Genomic DNA, 13,191 nt, shown 5'->3' with positions numbered 1-13,191 from the left:
GAAATGCCAAAGTTTACTCACAAAGCAGCTTATGCCTTCTCTATAAGCACCTTGTCGCTAAACTGCCAGTTGACTCCCATGGGGTCCCTGTAAGAACTTGCCCTTGTCCCTGCTGGTAGAGAAAGGAGGACCAGAAGCAGCGAGGAAGACAACAGGCACCTGATCCTCATCCATTTCCAACCGAGGATTTTTTAGGTGATGAAACTAATCTTTCTTACCGAGTTGTGTTTCGGCAGAACTAGAGAAGAGGAAAAAGATGAACAAAGCCCAAAGATGGTGATATGGTTTTTGTTTGTTTGTTGTTGAGAATTCAGCTTCATTCCAGTGACTACTTCAAACAAATAAGAGCAGTGTCTTAAAATCAAAAGGTAAATTAAAAACCAACAACAAACCTTTTCAGTGACTGAACAACCACCACCCTTGCGGAGGTGAAAACAACAGCTATGAGCAATCCCTAAGCATTAGTTCTGAAATCAGGAGGGGGTCTTAGCTACCAAACTTCACATTGGTCTGAAAAAAGTTAACACAGCTAAAGCCTGATGCAGCACTTCAGCAATACTGGGGGGGGGGGAGGTGGGACGGTGTTAAACTGCCCAAGCCAAGAAATTCACATTTGAAGCTCACATTGTCCAGCTATGCTTTCTAAATTGTTCCAGGATTTCTTTACATAATTCTCGCTTATGCTGGCTGGTGCTAGCCAAGGAAATCCTCTGCAGACAAGCAGGACGATCCCCTCCACTGCAGGCTCCACAAAATCATGTGCTCTATGGAAATTTCCAAACACCTCAGCCCAACACGGGTGAGTTCAGGATAAAGTTTCAAGCCTGAACTCTATAATTTCCTGTCTTTTGCTAGTCTACACAACTCTTTAATGTTGCTAATATCATTTTTGTGGGTGTGATTGAATTACCCACCACTCGTGATGCCAGCATTAGTGGATCTCCGTGTAACAGGAGAGCCTGCCTTGCTGCACATGCTGTTACTAAACACCATTACGCAGAGCAGCTGCAGACCTCCTGATAGCAGGACAGGAGGGCCACCTCATTAGGAGGCGATGGGCACTTCACTGACGGCACAGGGCCTGACCCTGAGCTCGCCTCGACAGCCCCACGGGACGGCCTCCTGCAGCAGCAGCCCTGGCCAAAATACAAGTGCCCAGCCCCGGGAATCTGCTGACAGCACTGGGACCCTGCTCGCAGGCTCAGCATCCCGAGCCCTGTGTGCTGCCGCCGTGACTTGGCACGCCGATGCAATAGAGATGTATTTGCTTGGCGACATTTCGACTCCAGGTGCAATGGAGGGCTGCTGAATTCTCTGCTGAGAGCCTGCCTCGCGTGCTGGTGACAGCTACTAACGAGTGGCGAGGTCCTTAAAATCCCTTTCAGAAGTCTTTGCAGAGAGATTAAAATGCCATGGGTACGTTAGCCGAAGCTATCCTAGGACAGGAGATTTAACAGGAGTGTCCTCCTCAGCACACTTGCCCCGCTAACCAGTGGTTAGTAAACAAATGATGAGCTTGACTGCCATGCAGAAATATCCCTCTTTAGAGGGGGCTCACACTGGGGAAAGAAAATGGGGCGCGGGGAAAGAGGTAAAGGAGGGGAAAAAAAATAACACAGGATGAGGAGTTCAAGGCTGTTCCATGTTGTTGGCTCCATACTGATAAAAACGTAGTGGCAAACCCTCACACCCACGGATTTGCAATGTACTTTAGTCCCCCATCTTGCCACTGTGACCTGCTCGTCCTCATGCCTCGCGCGCCGGCTGGTTTGGCTGCAGCCACCCTGCTCCAGCACCAGCGGGGACTGCGCTGCTCCCACTCGCCTGGCGGCAGCCCCAGGTCCCCAGCACACCATGGGAACTGCACATCAGGGACAAACGATCTGCTCTTCCAGCTAAGAGAAATCCTTCATTCTTTACACCGAAGTGCGGTAAGAACAACCAAACAAATGCAGGAACCTAGCAGGAGCTAACAGCAGCAAATCCATGTTTCCACAAAGCCAGCTTTTTCTTACCACCCACTGAAAATAGAGATGAAACAACTACAGACCCTAGAAGTGCTGACAGTATTTAACAGCTGCATCGTTACAGTCTGTCTCCCACATCTGTAAGACCTGCAGTCACGTTAGTCCTATTCTTACTGTAGATAATGAGCAGAATCATGCCAGGAGTATATTGCCCTTCTTTCATTGAAATCCCCCTAATGACTACTTGGTCATACTCCATTTTGTCCCACTGCAGCCACCAGTTTTCCTTCCCATTTAGAAGCAATTGCTATGAGTTCATTTTATTCAGGGAGTCAGAAGATTGCCCCATGAATCCTTCAAGCTCCTTGAACCGGCTGTATGATTATATATGTGATAGGAATTCATTTGTCATGCAGATCATACAGCACTTAATAAACTGTATACTAAAATATTTGTGCTAAGTTATCATGGGGTAATTAAAAACATCATGGTGTTGATTTAAGTAAAGGGGAGGGGACAAGAAACATTAAAGATTTGTAGAGAAGCTAAGTTCTAAAAAAATTAAACTAGGTATGGCTTAGATCCAAATTTCTAGCTTTTCAAAATGAAACTCCAAGGGTGCTGCGGTTTTCTCATTGGATGGGGTTTTGTTACGCAAAGCTGACAGACATCTGATTTACAACCAAAGGTAACCAAAACTTCAGAGGTGGAGAGAAAAGCTTTTGGTTCTGACACAGCTTTGGTACCATGATCTCCACAGAGCACATACTCCTCATTACAGTCCTGCTCCAACACTATGCCGTCCTGTGAGTATCACTTGTTCTGCTCAGGAACACAGATATTACAGTGTTGCATTTCCTCCACTTAAAGATATACAAACAGATACAACTACATAAATTACACATAATACTAATCTCTATAAACTTGGAAGTGATTTCTAACCTCAAATAATTATTTTTAAAAACATTTAAATCACCCGATGTCATCAGTAGTCCTTGATGAAATTATCCAAAGGCTGGAGAAAACTATCTCGTAATCACAGACTTAAGCAGTTCCATCTATTTTGATTATTAAAGAAAGAAGTCTGAAAAGTGACTTGATTATAGTGCGTAAGTACATCTGGGAAGAAAACTGGAGGAGAGGGAGAGAATCTAAAAGGTCTTTGATCTGATTACAGCAGGAACCAACAGGTGAAAATCTACCCCAGAAAGTTGATTTGGAAATTGGTCAGAAATTCTGAACAGGGAGCATGGCTAGCCACAGCAACAAACTGTTAACCTTACAGGTAGGTTTGGTATTGTTTTTGTATCTTCAAATCCAGAGGGGTGCTTTTCTGGAAGATATTCTTAACACAAATAAATTGCTATATTCAGTCTGAGAGCAAATGAGGGATATTTAAGGACCTGAATCGACCAGAAAACAATGCTAGATCATCCCTTGGTCTCTTTTGGATCCTAAATTGTATGAATACATGAATTATTTTATCCCTTTTAATTACTAGGTGCCTACTATAAAGAAGCTAAAAAGTTAATGTTCATTTTGAATCAGTGAATTACAGAAAATAATTGAAGTTTCATAATTGGATTATAATCCCAGGAGTACATGGAAATGCTGAACTGAAAAGCTGAAGTAAGGAAAGCATGTCTGTTCCCCCCCTCCCTTTTTTCTTTTTTTTTTTTTTTTGTGATCACCAGGCAGTAATAGCCATAAATGCTGCACTTATTACCTGTATGACACTGAAACAATAACATGGCTCTGATCTTGCAATAACTGCTCTTTGAACAGACTGCTGTGCTTCCACAAAGCTCATGTGACACTGGGTATCTGTTGGCAGAAAGCTTTTTCCTGAATAGAACCTAAATTACCTAAATTGTCACATGGCTGTTACCTTCTTTATTTGAGGTTGCCACCAGACTAGATGTTTTTCAAATAATCCAAGAGAACCAGAAGCAGAATCCAGAGGTCTCCACTTTCCCTACAGCTCGTGACGGGGACACAGAAAATACGTTGCCAAAGAGAAAACCTTTTCAGTGAGATCAACATCTTTTAAAAATTAAGCTGAAAACATTCCATCTTTCCGGTCTCCGTTTTATAACGAGGCAGACAGAAAACCTCTGACGCAGTTGCAAAAATTCTAAGAAATTCCTTCTCTAGTGAACATCTTTTGAAAAAAAATCAAAGACTTTTTAGCTTTTAGTATAAATCTAGCTGCAGTGCTTGTCACACAAATAATTCTGGGAAGTTACCAAATACTTGGAATGAAGAACATTGCATGCTACATAGCACAGAGCTCTTGTCGATGCTTGTTTGGAATGGTATGGGAAAGTCTAGCAGCTGAACACAATGACATTTTTGTTTTAGTGCTGATAATATTCAATAGCTTTGCCATCAAAGCTGGCCTGCCACTTCCGCTTGTATAGAAATTACAGCCACGTCCTAAGATTCTTGCCATTAGCTGGAAGCAGCGCCCAGGTTATTCCTGTTTAGGGAGGGAACAGGGGGGTTATTAAGCGTTGCTGGTATTGTTTCCTTACAGCAAAGTTTTAGGACAATATATTTCTCAAACAGACAGGAACATCATCTGCATCGTACCTTCTAGAGAAAGGTTACAGAAACATTTCTGCTACACATATGTCAGAACGTGAACGGTGCCTCCATCGTCCTCTAAAAGTTGGTGTTTCCTAAGGAGGATAAACAACATCCCACTTGGAGAGCTTCCTACTTTCCTTCTCCACACTCTGTGCATTTATACAGCCATCGTTTCTGCCCTTACACTGCTGCTATCAATTCTCTAAAGACAACAGCTCGGAAAGACCCACTGAAGTAGACACTGAAGAATTTAGGACAACTAATACCAAAAATGCAAACAAATCTAAAAGAGGGCAGGGTGAGCTTCAAAACAGAAGAGCCAAATACAACCAATACCAATACCAAAATACAACCAATTTCCTTGCCACAATTCCCATAAAAGACAAAACCACACAAAGGACAGCAGTGTGGTAAATAAACAAATTAATAAACAAAATTAATAAACAATTGACTGCCATGCAGAAATATCCCTCTTTAGAGGGGGATCACCCTGGAGAAAGAAAATGGGGCAAAGGGGAGAGGTAAAGGGAGGGGAAAAAAATAGGATGAGGAGTTCAAGGCTCTTGCACGCAGTTGGCTCCATATGCACCGAACTGTCCCAGCAAACACCCACAACCTCTGCCAAATCGTCAGTGCATCGAAGGAACCTCCTCACTGGAAAGCAGAAACTGAGCATCTAAGTTTTACAGAACGCCTTGGGAGGGACTGGAAAATTCAGACTCTGTGGAGTCTCACGATCATGATGGCTCTTCAAGAGAGCAACACCCACATTACAAAACCAGACATTTGTCTGACAGACATGCACTGTGCAGAGCCTCTGTCCTTTGGATATTTTTCAAGTTATGAGTGTTTTCAGGTTCTTAAATGCTTACATCAATGAGGGGAAGAAAGCCTCACGGATGGACCCAGTGGTGATGCCATGGTTGACTGGCTGTGCACAAAATATGCTGGAGAAATGTTGAAAGGAGGAGGACAAGGAAAGACTGGGAACACACAATCTCAGAACAGGTCAGAAGCAGCTCATTAAGTGTGTTTGCCCTCTTTCTATCTCAACACCCCCCTGCACAGTAAGCAAAACACGTGGCTGTTATAGCCATGCCCTTCACACAGCTACACAGAAGACTCAATATTCCTGTTATGAACCCTCTGTTTTTGTGTGCGCGTGTGTTTTTTTCCCAAGGACTTTAATTAAAATTCATCAGAAGAAATGTTTTCAGCAGCAGTGTCTGAGAATGCTGCCTCCTCCCCTATCTTCCATTAAATCAGGTTCATCCAGCTTGAAAGGAGATGAGAAACTCTCACTGACACTCTGTCACACTCCAGTGAAAAGACGGGCACATTCAAAACAGGGAAGAGTGCAGGTGCTCATTTATTACTTTACGCAGATTATTCTTCTGCCTTTCTTCCTGACAATGCGAACGTTCACATCCCAGATGGAGCTCTCTGTACTGCTGTGGGCATTTGCTGACCTAGGGTTTTGTTTTCCCTGATGAAAAAGGATAGGTAAGAAAAGGATCGGCTCGCTGCTTACTGGGGCAACTTTAATGTTTGTTTTTAAACAACAGAAGACATTTGGAGATTATTGTAATGGGGAATGAATATACAAACAGTTTTTCAATAACAGGTGAAGTAGAAAAACACCTGTGCACATCCACGCCCATATTTACACCCTGCAAAGAGGTACTATCAGTAGAACTGAGTACAAAACTGCAAAACAACTCCGGTGTAATTCAAGTTCACTGAAGCATACCCTTTTGGAGACAGGGAGCAACCCCTAAGTGTTTCCAGCAGCATTAGCAAGGACCATTACTATGAAGACGTTTTCAATGCTACAAATAACAAACCATATCCACAGTGTCATGTTCCTTTTCTGCTTCTGTGTCTGCTTTAGGCATCCTTAATGTTCACCATTAGGTTGCTGACCTAAAATTAACCCGAAATTCATTTTTTCTTCTCTTTCTTACCCATCTTAATCTTCTTTCAGGAAGTCCCTGATACAAAGTGAAAGTACTTGTGAATAATACAGATATCCCCAAGCAGACCCATCAGTGTGCTTCAGCCTGATCTGAACAGACACATTAAAGTGAGAGGAACAAACCCATGTAGTTCCCTCATTGCTTTGTGTCACCGTATTTAGTCCAACGGGGCACCTTTGCTCGATTTGGTCCACTGGTACACCTTTCCCAAGGCCTTCCTGTCCTGATCTCTCTTGAAAAAACAAAGCAAATCTGTTTATGGTTTGTTATTGATTGCCTGTTTGTTTTTTCCTCCCCTTGAAGTATGGGCATTTCTTTGCTTCCCGTGAACGGTGATCTCTTCAACAGAGTTTCACAGCTCTCTCAGAGCCTCTCACAGTTCTCGTACTACCAGGACATACTGACCCAAAACACCCACTAAGGTATAAGCAGGAACTAACCTATATGATGCCCCATGGCTCCTATACGAGCTAATCCCACTGAGTGAGCGCTCTTACCCTCATGCCCTTTCAGCCTCTGCAGGATTTCGGAGCAACGGTGTCGAGTGATGCTAATTACAGGAGAGATGTGGATTATGTGGTCCCACTTGAATTAGCACTGAAGCCACAATACACCTTGCTTTAACATACACAACGTTAAGGAAACAAGGAGACAGTCCTTTGGAGACCTCTCCAAAGACATTGGTTGTGTTTTTATTTCTTTAAATCAAAAAAAATCACTGTACTGCTACACATCACAGATAGTTTGTGCTTTGCCTTCACCAGGACCAGCATAAGAGCACCAATTTACACTGGGTAAAACTTCCTTGCCGAACATGAAGCTTACTTTAGGAATTCTTTTGATCTTTTTGGTTTTGAATTTGTTATGGAGATTTTATTTAGGTTAAAATTTATTTTAAGTGTAATTCACAGAAACAATTTCTAATTAACATAATAATGCAGAAAATAAGAAAGGAAGCAAGTTCTTTTCCTACACCTTCTTTTCGTCAGTTCTCATATAAAACAAACTTACTGTTATTTTCACAAAAGAAAAGGAAAATAAGAATAGCCAGGAGTTTCAAACTCTTCCTACCTTAACACACAGCAGAACTGGCCATCATGAGCTTGCCATGAAGCTCACACTAACTGAAAATGCTGTACTCGTTGCAGCTATTAACAAGAGACCCTGTCCTGAAAGGCACCTTGAACCCCACTGAAATCTCAGCACACTCAGCAGTTTTCTGTGGGGGCAAAAGGAATGCACAGAGTTCATTTCAAAAATAGTCCAGGATTTAAGTAATGTGTGTATTTTCAATTAATAACCACAGTTACATTATCCTTGGGGCTAGCCCTTTAGCAGAATCCAAACAGCAGCGGTCGGAATATTTATTCAGAGGTTCCACAGGGACAACAACAAGGACGTTCTGCATGGGATGAAAGGCTAAAGTCTCACACTCGATGACTTGCCAAGGAGACAAATCATGATACCTTCAGCCATAAATACATAGATAAATAAATAAATAAATACAACAACAAACTAAGAACAAAAACATATCTTGGGTAATCTGCACAAGATATGGATCTAGAAACTATTCAGAGAAAGAAACACTCATGGCAGTCACAATTTGGTATAGATTTCCCATACCTAGAATACCATATATCTCTGAAATTCTGGTTCATCGTCCACAAAAGTCAGCTTGATCAGCATGCAGACTTGCTGCTCTTTAGGTATGGCTATTTTTACCATTGTTCGTTTAATTAAGTCCTTTTATTTTACCCTCGATCACAAAGTCCAGACTTGTTGAAGGATGATGAGATAGCTAACCCAACCAAGAAGAACAAAGCAGATGGAAATAGAAGATTCCTGAAGGTACGTTATTGGTGCAAGCAGGGAGGACTCAATCAGGACAAAAACATAAGTAAGCTGAAACTATCAGGCTTCAGAAGTTTTAAATAGCTTTCTTTAAGACTATAGACTGGGCATGAAAAATTCATGACTTACTCAATACTGACAGGGATTATTTTTTCAATACATTCCAATGTCTTAATAGTGCATTGCACAAGGTTGTGGACTTGTTGTTGTTGTTGCTTGTTTGTTATTGTTTTCTTTTAGTCAAATGTTATTTTAAAGCCAACTTTTCAGAATTTTGTGTTAGTCAGGGGGGCGGCGGGGGGGGAGGGAACAGGACACACGACACACAAAAAGGTACTTTTAATCTCTTTTCCCAAATTCCATTTCTGTTTTCCAAAAATTATATCTATTTAAAGAGTTTGGGGACTGTCTTCTTCAGTGCACACATGCGAGAAAAGACAGACAGAAAGACCAAAATCCTTAGAGGGAAACTGCAAGTTTTTGAAATGAAAAATGTTTCGAAGTAATAAAGCTCAAATGTTTAATTTGTGCGTGAGTTTTCTTTCAGTCTACCTCCACTGGGACATACTTAGTAAGAATGTGATGTGTCCAGTACACCAACGGGGGACAAAGCCATCTGTGTATGTTTTTAAGAGAATTTTGGAACTCTTCTGGATCAAATACAATACCATGCATGAAAATATGAGTGACAGATTACGAATATTTCAAAGAATTATTAATATTTTGCTTGTACATAGATATATTCCTCTCTATAATATAGAATTTTGTATGTTAAGGTTGGTTATCTTTCCTTTTGATAACGAGCACATTTTGACCAGAATGGATAGTACTATTACAACAGCAGAAACAGCACCTCAGAGTAATAAATGGCAGTGATAAATCTAAAATTGTTTTCATGGAATATTTAAAATCAAATTTTTAGATTAACAAATTCTGATGATCAGTATGCTCACAAATGGGTGTGAAGCCTCTTTAAAATTAAAAATTAAAATAAACATCAAGAAAGGTTAAGAGAGGCCATGGTCCATTTTTGGAAGTCTCGTTACTCTCTTTTTATGAAAATCCAGGAAAAAGATACATACATAAAAGAGTAACATATTCTTGCTTGCTAAATAGTCCTATTCACTCTTTTTCAATGTAACCTTTGACAGCATCATTGCATAAAGTCCCAAAAGGTACAGTAAAGCCTAGCAGCTGTCTACTGAAAAACAGAATTTGGTGCAGCTTTGCTGGACACATGTTAAACCCAATACTGAGGATCTCAACCACACACAGAAAGAAAATCTTCCAGTAGCAATTTTTTTTTTATTTACTCAGTTACTGTACAGCCTATGATGACTTGTTTTCTTTTAGTTATGTGAACAGTTTGACAGATTACCGTGACAAGGTTGCTCTTAAATTGATAAAAGGTTTGATTGTGTCGGAACATTTGTCAGAAACGTCTGACACCATGTGTAATGGACTCTGCACTTCAAGCATCAATGGTACTCCAGTCTGCTGTTTTCTGTTTAACGTGCTATATGTACCACCTAAAAACACACAGCAGAAATACAGAAAAGCAGGCAGGATTCACCAAGACAGCCCCTCAGTTTATCAAAAAAATTCCGATGAAAGTGTTTCTCTTCCATAACCACCTGGCAAAAAGCAATTAAATTGAAAAAAAAAATGTTAGGCGTCACATAGAGGGTGGCCTTCTTGCTGGAATAAACCTGGAAGTGGGATGTGCTGTGACAAATACACATAGCCACAAGCATTTCCAGCAAGCCCTGTACTTCTGAGAGAGAAATATTGTGTTTTTAGAACATCATTCCTCAGACCTGCCAAATGTCAGACACTGCAAGTGACAGTTGTACTGCTGGCAGCCTTGTCGCATGCTGGAGCAGAGGAAATGGGTTCAGAAGAGCTCACTTTAGGCACTGGCAGCTAGCCTAGGGGAACCAGTGTCCATAATCTAGCTTTGGTGAATACCTTCCTTCAAGGCAGCTCTCCAAAAATCCTGTACTGCAAATAATACGGTGGTTTACGGAATTCAAATTTTCACCTCATATCCTGTAACAAATTACACCATTACTTCTGTGCAGGAAGCCTACAAGCTAGCACCTTCTGCTGTTTTGTGAATACTTAATACACTAAGTCTTCAGTATATGTATTATCTTTCATTTGCATGATGAGACCCCAGTTTTATAAGCTAAGAGAAAATGTGTATGAAAGACAGCCGTTTCTGAAGACACAAATGTATGTCTTCCTCATATAGCAGCAGATTGCTGTTATACATACTGCATATTTTGAAAACAGTTAAGAAAGCTGGGATCTAGACCTTAATCCATCTCTACTATGTAACCATCTGCGAAGGTAAAGAAAATGTCTTGCAAACTATTAAGAATCTACATGCTGTCATGACAAATTCTTCTATTTTCATGTATTTAAGTTTTCCTATGTCATCTTTCCCTTTTGCTTTGATAAATACTTTTAGTATTCTTTAAAAAAAAAAAAAAAAAAGGCAGAACAACTATCTGGTTTCTCCTCACTTCCACTCAGCCAAAGGATAGAAAATCAGCAAAATAAATGTCAGCATTTTTCTTAAAGAGCATCTGTTCACACAGGAACTCCATGATAGCAAGACAAAGCCCTCTAATCACAGACCAGATTAAGTTTAGTGGAGCACATTAAAAATTGCCAAAGGAATTTGCCAAAAGGAAACTCTCAGTTGATGTGCATTTCCCATACGAGGACAAAGGGGTAGGGACGCGCACTCTGAGCTGGATTCAAGTAACCCACAGCCATCTTATGCCTCACGCCATGACTGCAGCACTAAGCGCCGCTGCCATGAAGCTCCTATAGGAATAGTTAGTTCATTCCCGATCAGCTGCTCAGCTGAAAGCATTTGTCTGAACTTGGAAAGGGTCAGGCTGCAAGAAGATGTCTAGCAAAATAGCTTTCCGAATGTCAGCGGAGCTACAGTCAATTTATACCTGCTGAGGATCTGGCCCTTGAACTGGGATTATCTGTGACTGTCACAAGTGGGAAGTGTCAATGGCTATGGTTCGTACAAATGTCAGGCAGGTATACTAACAATTCCACTTGCATCCAATATGAAAAATCACCAGCATGCTATGCTGCTGTGAACAGTGAACCACTTCAAGCTGTACTGACTTCAGCAAAAGAAAGTCACAGGGAAGAGTCCCAAGCTAACATCATTTTCTTAAAGTTCATATATCACTTCAACACGACTTCTACTTCCACTCCCGCTCAGTCAGGTATGCATAAGGTATATTCTGGGAGGTCCTTCAGCACTTCTGGTGAAAACCAAGAAGTGCAGAATGACATATAAATGTAACATCCCATTACATATTTACTCCTATTCCAAACTTTAAAACAACAGCAATTTGGGTTCAGGTCAGTAGGTCAGCCACAGACTGTTCCTTACGTCACCAACATCCAATTTTGATCCCTATTTGAAATGCTGATTTGCAATGAAAAAATATCAGAGATGTTGTTGTTTTTAGGAAGAGACTATTGTATGACAAAAGCACTGCAGTTATGTATCGCAGAGTGGGTGGATTTTTATTTTTTTTTTAATTTCTCAACATTCTTATTTTTAACACAAAAAAGATTACCTTAAATTCTACCCAGGTGATCTCTGCTTGGATTCTCAAACTGGATCATCTCCCTCCCACATTATCGATAATAATCAGGACATTGGAAGTCCAGTCAGGTTCTCATATCTACCCTTATTGCCCACTAATTGGTCAAGTGAGGAGGGTTAGCCAGCTGCAATATTTTTGGAAACAGCTCTGTTGATGATGCATGAGGAGCAAAGAGCTCCTTCCTACTTCCTTTCCAGTTTTAACAGTGTTAAAACACAACAAAATTGATATTTATCAGCAGAATCTGCAAACATGACTCTAGAGATGAACAGGGAAGTAGAAGGTGCTACTTTCTACATCATCAGTTCTCAGTGGAACTACAGTTAATGAGATGTTTGCTACAAGGACACCTTCCACAGTTTTCATACTTCTCAATCTCTGAGCCCAGCAATGTGTGACACAGCAATTGAAAGATGTGATAAATGACCGAGGTGGGAACACCCATGTTTTGTTGTGCACAAGGTTATGATTCACAGATTATTGTAACTATAAAATCTGTCATTAGGGAGGTTTTCTTGCCATGCAAATTTCTTTTTTCTTTTTTCTTTTTTTTTGTTAACCGGAAGAAAGAAACCAGATAAATATAAGTTAATGTGAAGGTCCTCATCATCTCTCCGTCCCCAAAACTCATTACCAGAAGGTTTTCAACAGGCATTCATTATCTGTTCAAACTCAAGGAGTAATGGTTAACTTTCAAGCGCATCAGGGTTCTGACACCTTTTTTTGTGGATAAACACAAGTGTTAAGTGAAAGACCAGCTTTAACATTTTCTTGCCCAAAGACACCAAGTATTTTAACTGCACTTACGGCTGGCACAGCTTGATAAGATCCTGGTCAGTGGTGCCGGGTGGAAGGCCTCGAATGTACAGGTTGGTTTTACTCAACTGCTCTCCGCTGCTGTTGTTGCTGCTGTTGTTGCTGCTGTTTGTGCTGGGGCTGGGAGGAGCCATGGGGTGGGGAGCTGGTGCATAGGACTGCTGGAAACAAAAAGAGAAAAGAGGCTGTTACTGTGCTTTGTCCGGGTAGCAATGAATGAAGGGCATTCCCCTCCCGTCCCCCTGCCCACCTCCAGCCACCTGCTCCCATAGTGCAGGCACCCACCCTGGGCCAGTAACACCCCTCAGAACTCAAAACAGGGCCGAGATTTGGGGTTCGGCCGAG

At 41.3% G+C, this 13,191-nt stretch overlaps 1 protein-coding gene across 24 annotated transcripts in view; it reads right to left on the bottom strand.

The window, feature by feature from the left end:
* The window catches only part of RBMS3 (RNA binding motif single stranded interacting protein 3), a gene marked incomplete at its 3' end in the record, with an annotated part of 702,635 nt that overhangs the window by 333,591 nt on the left and 355,853 nt on the right, over nt 1-13,191 (bottom strand). For 18 of the 24 annotated variants that reach the window (XM_080580033.1, XM_080580013.1, XM_080580015.1 and 15 more), the window contains one exon: nt 12,838-13,007. In XM_080580033.1, coding sequence (XP_080436159.1) covers nt 12,838-13,007 — 170 coding nt within the window. The remainder of the gene's footprint in view (nt 1-12,837; nt 13,008-13,191) is intronic. The other 6 variants (XM_080580036.1, XM_080580024.1, XM_080580031.1 and 3 more) reach the window with 1 other exon arrangement.

Source organism: Anser brachyrhynchus, assembly GCF_964034855.1.
Source record: "Anser brachyrhynchus genome assembly, chromosome: 2".
Lineage (NCBI taxonomy): Eukaryota > Metazoa > Chordata > Aves > Anseriformes > Anatidae > Anser > Anser brachyrhynchus.
This window is presented reverse-complemented; position numbering and strand designations above follow the sequence as displayed.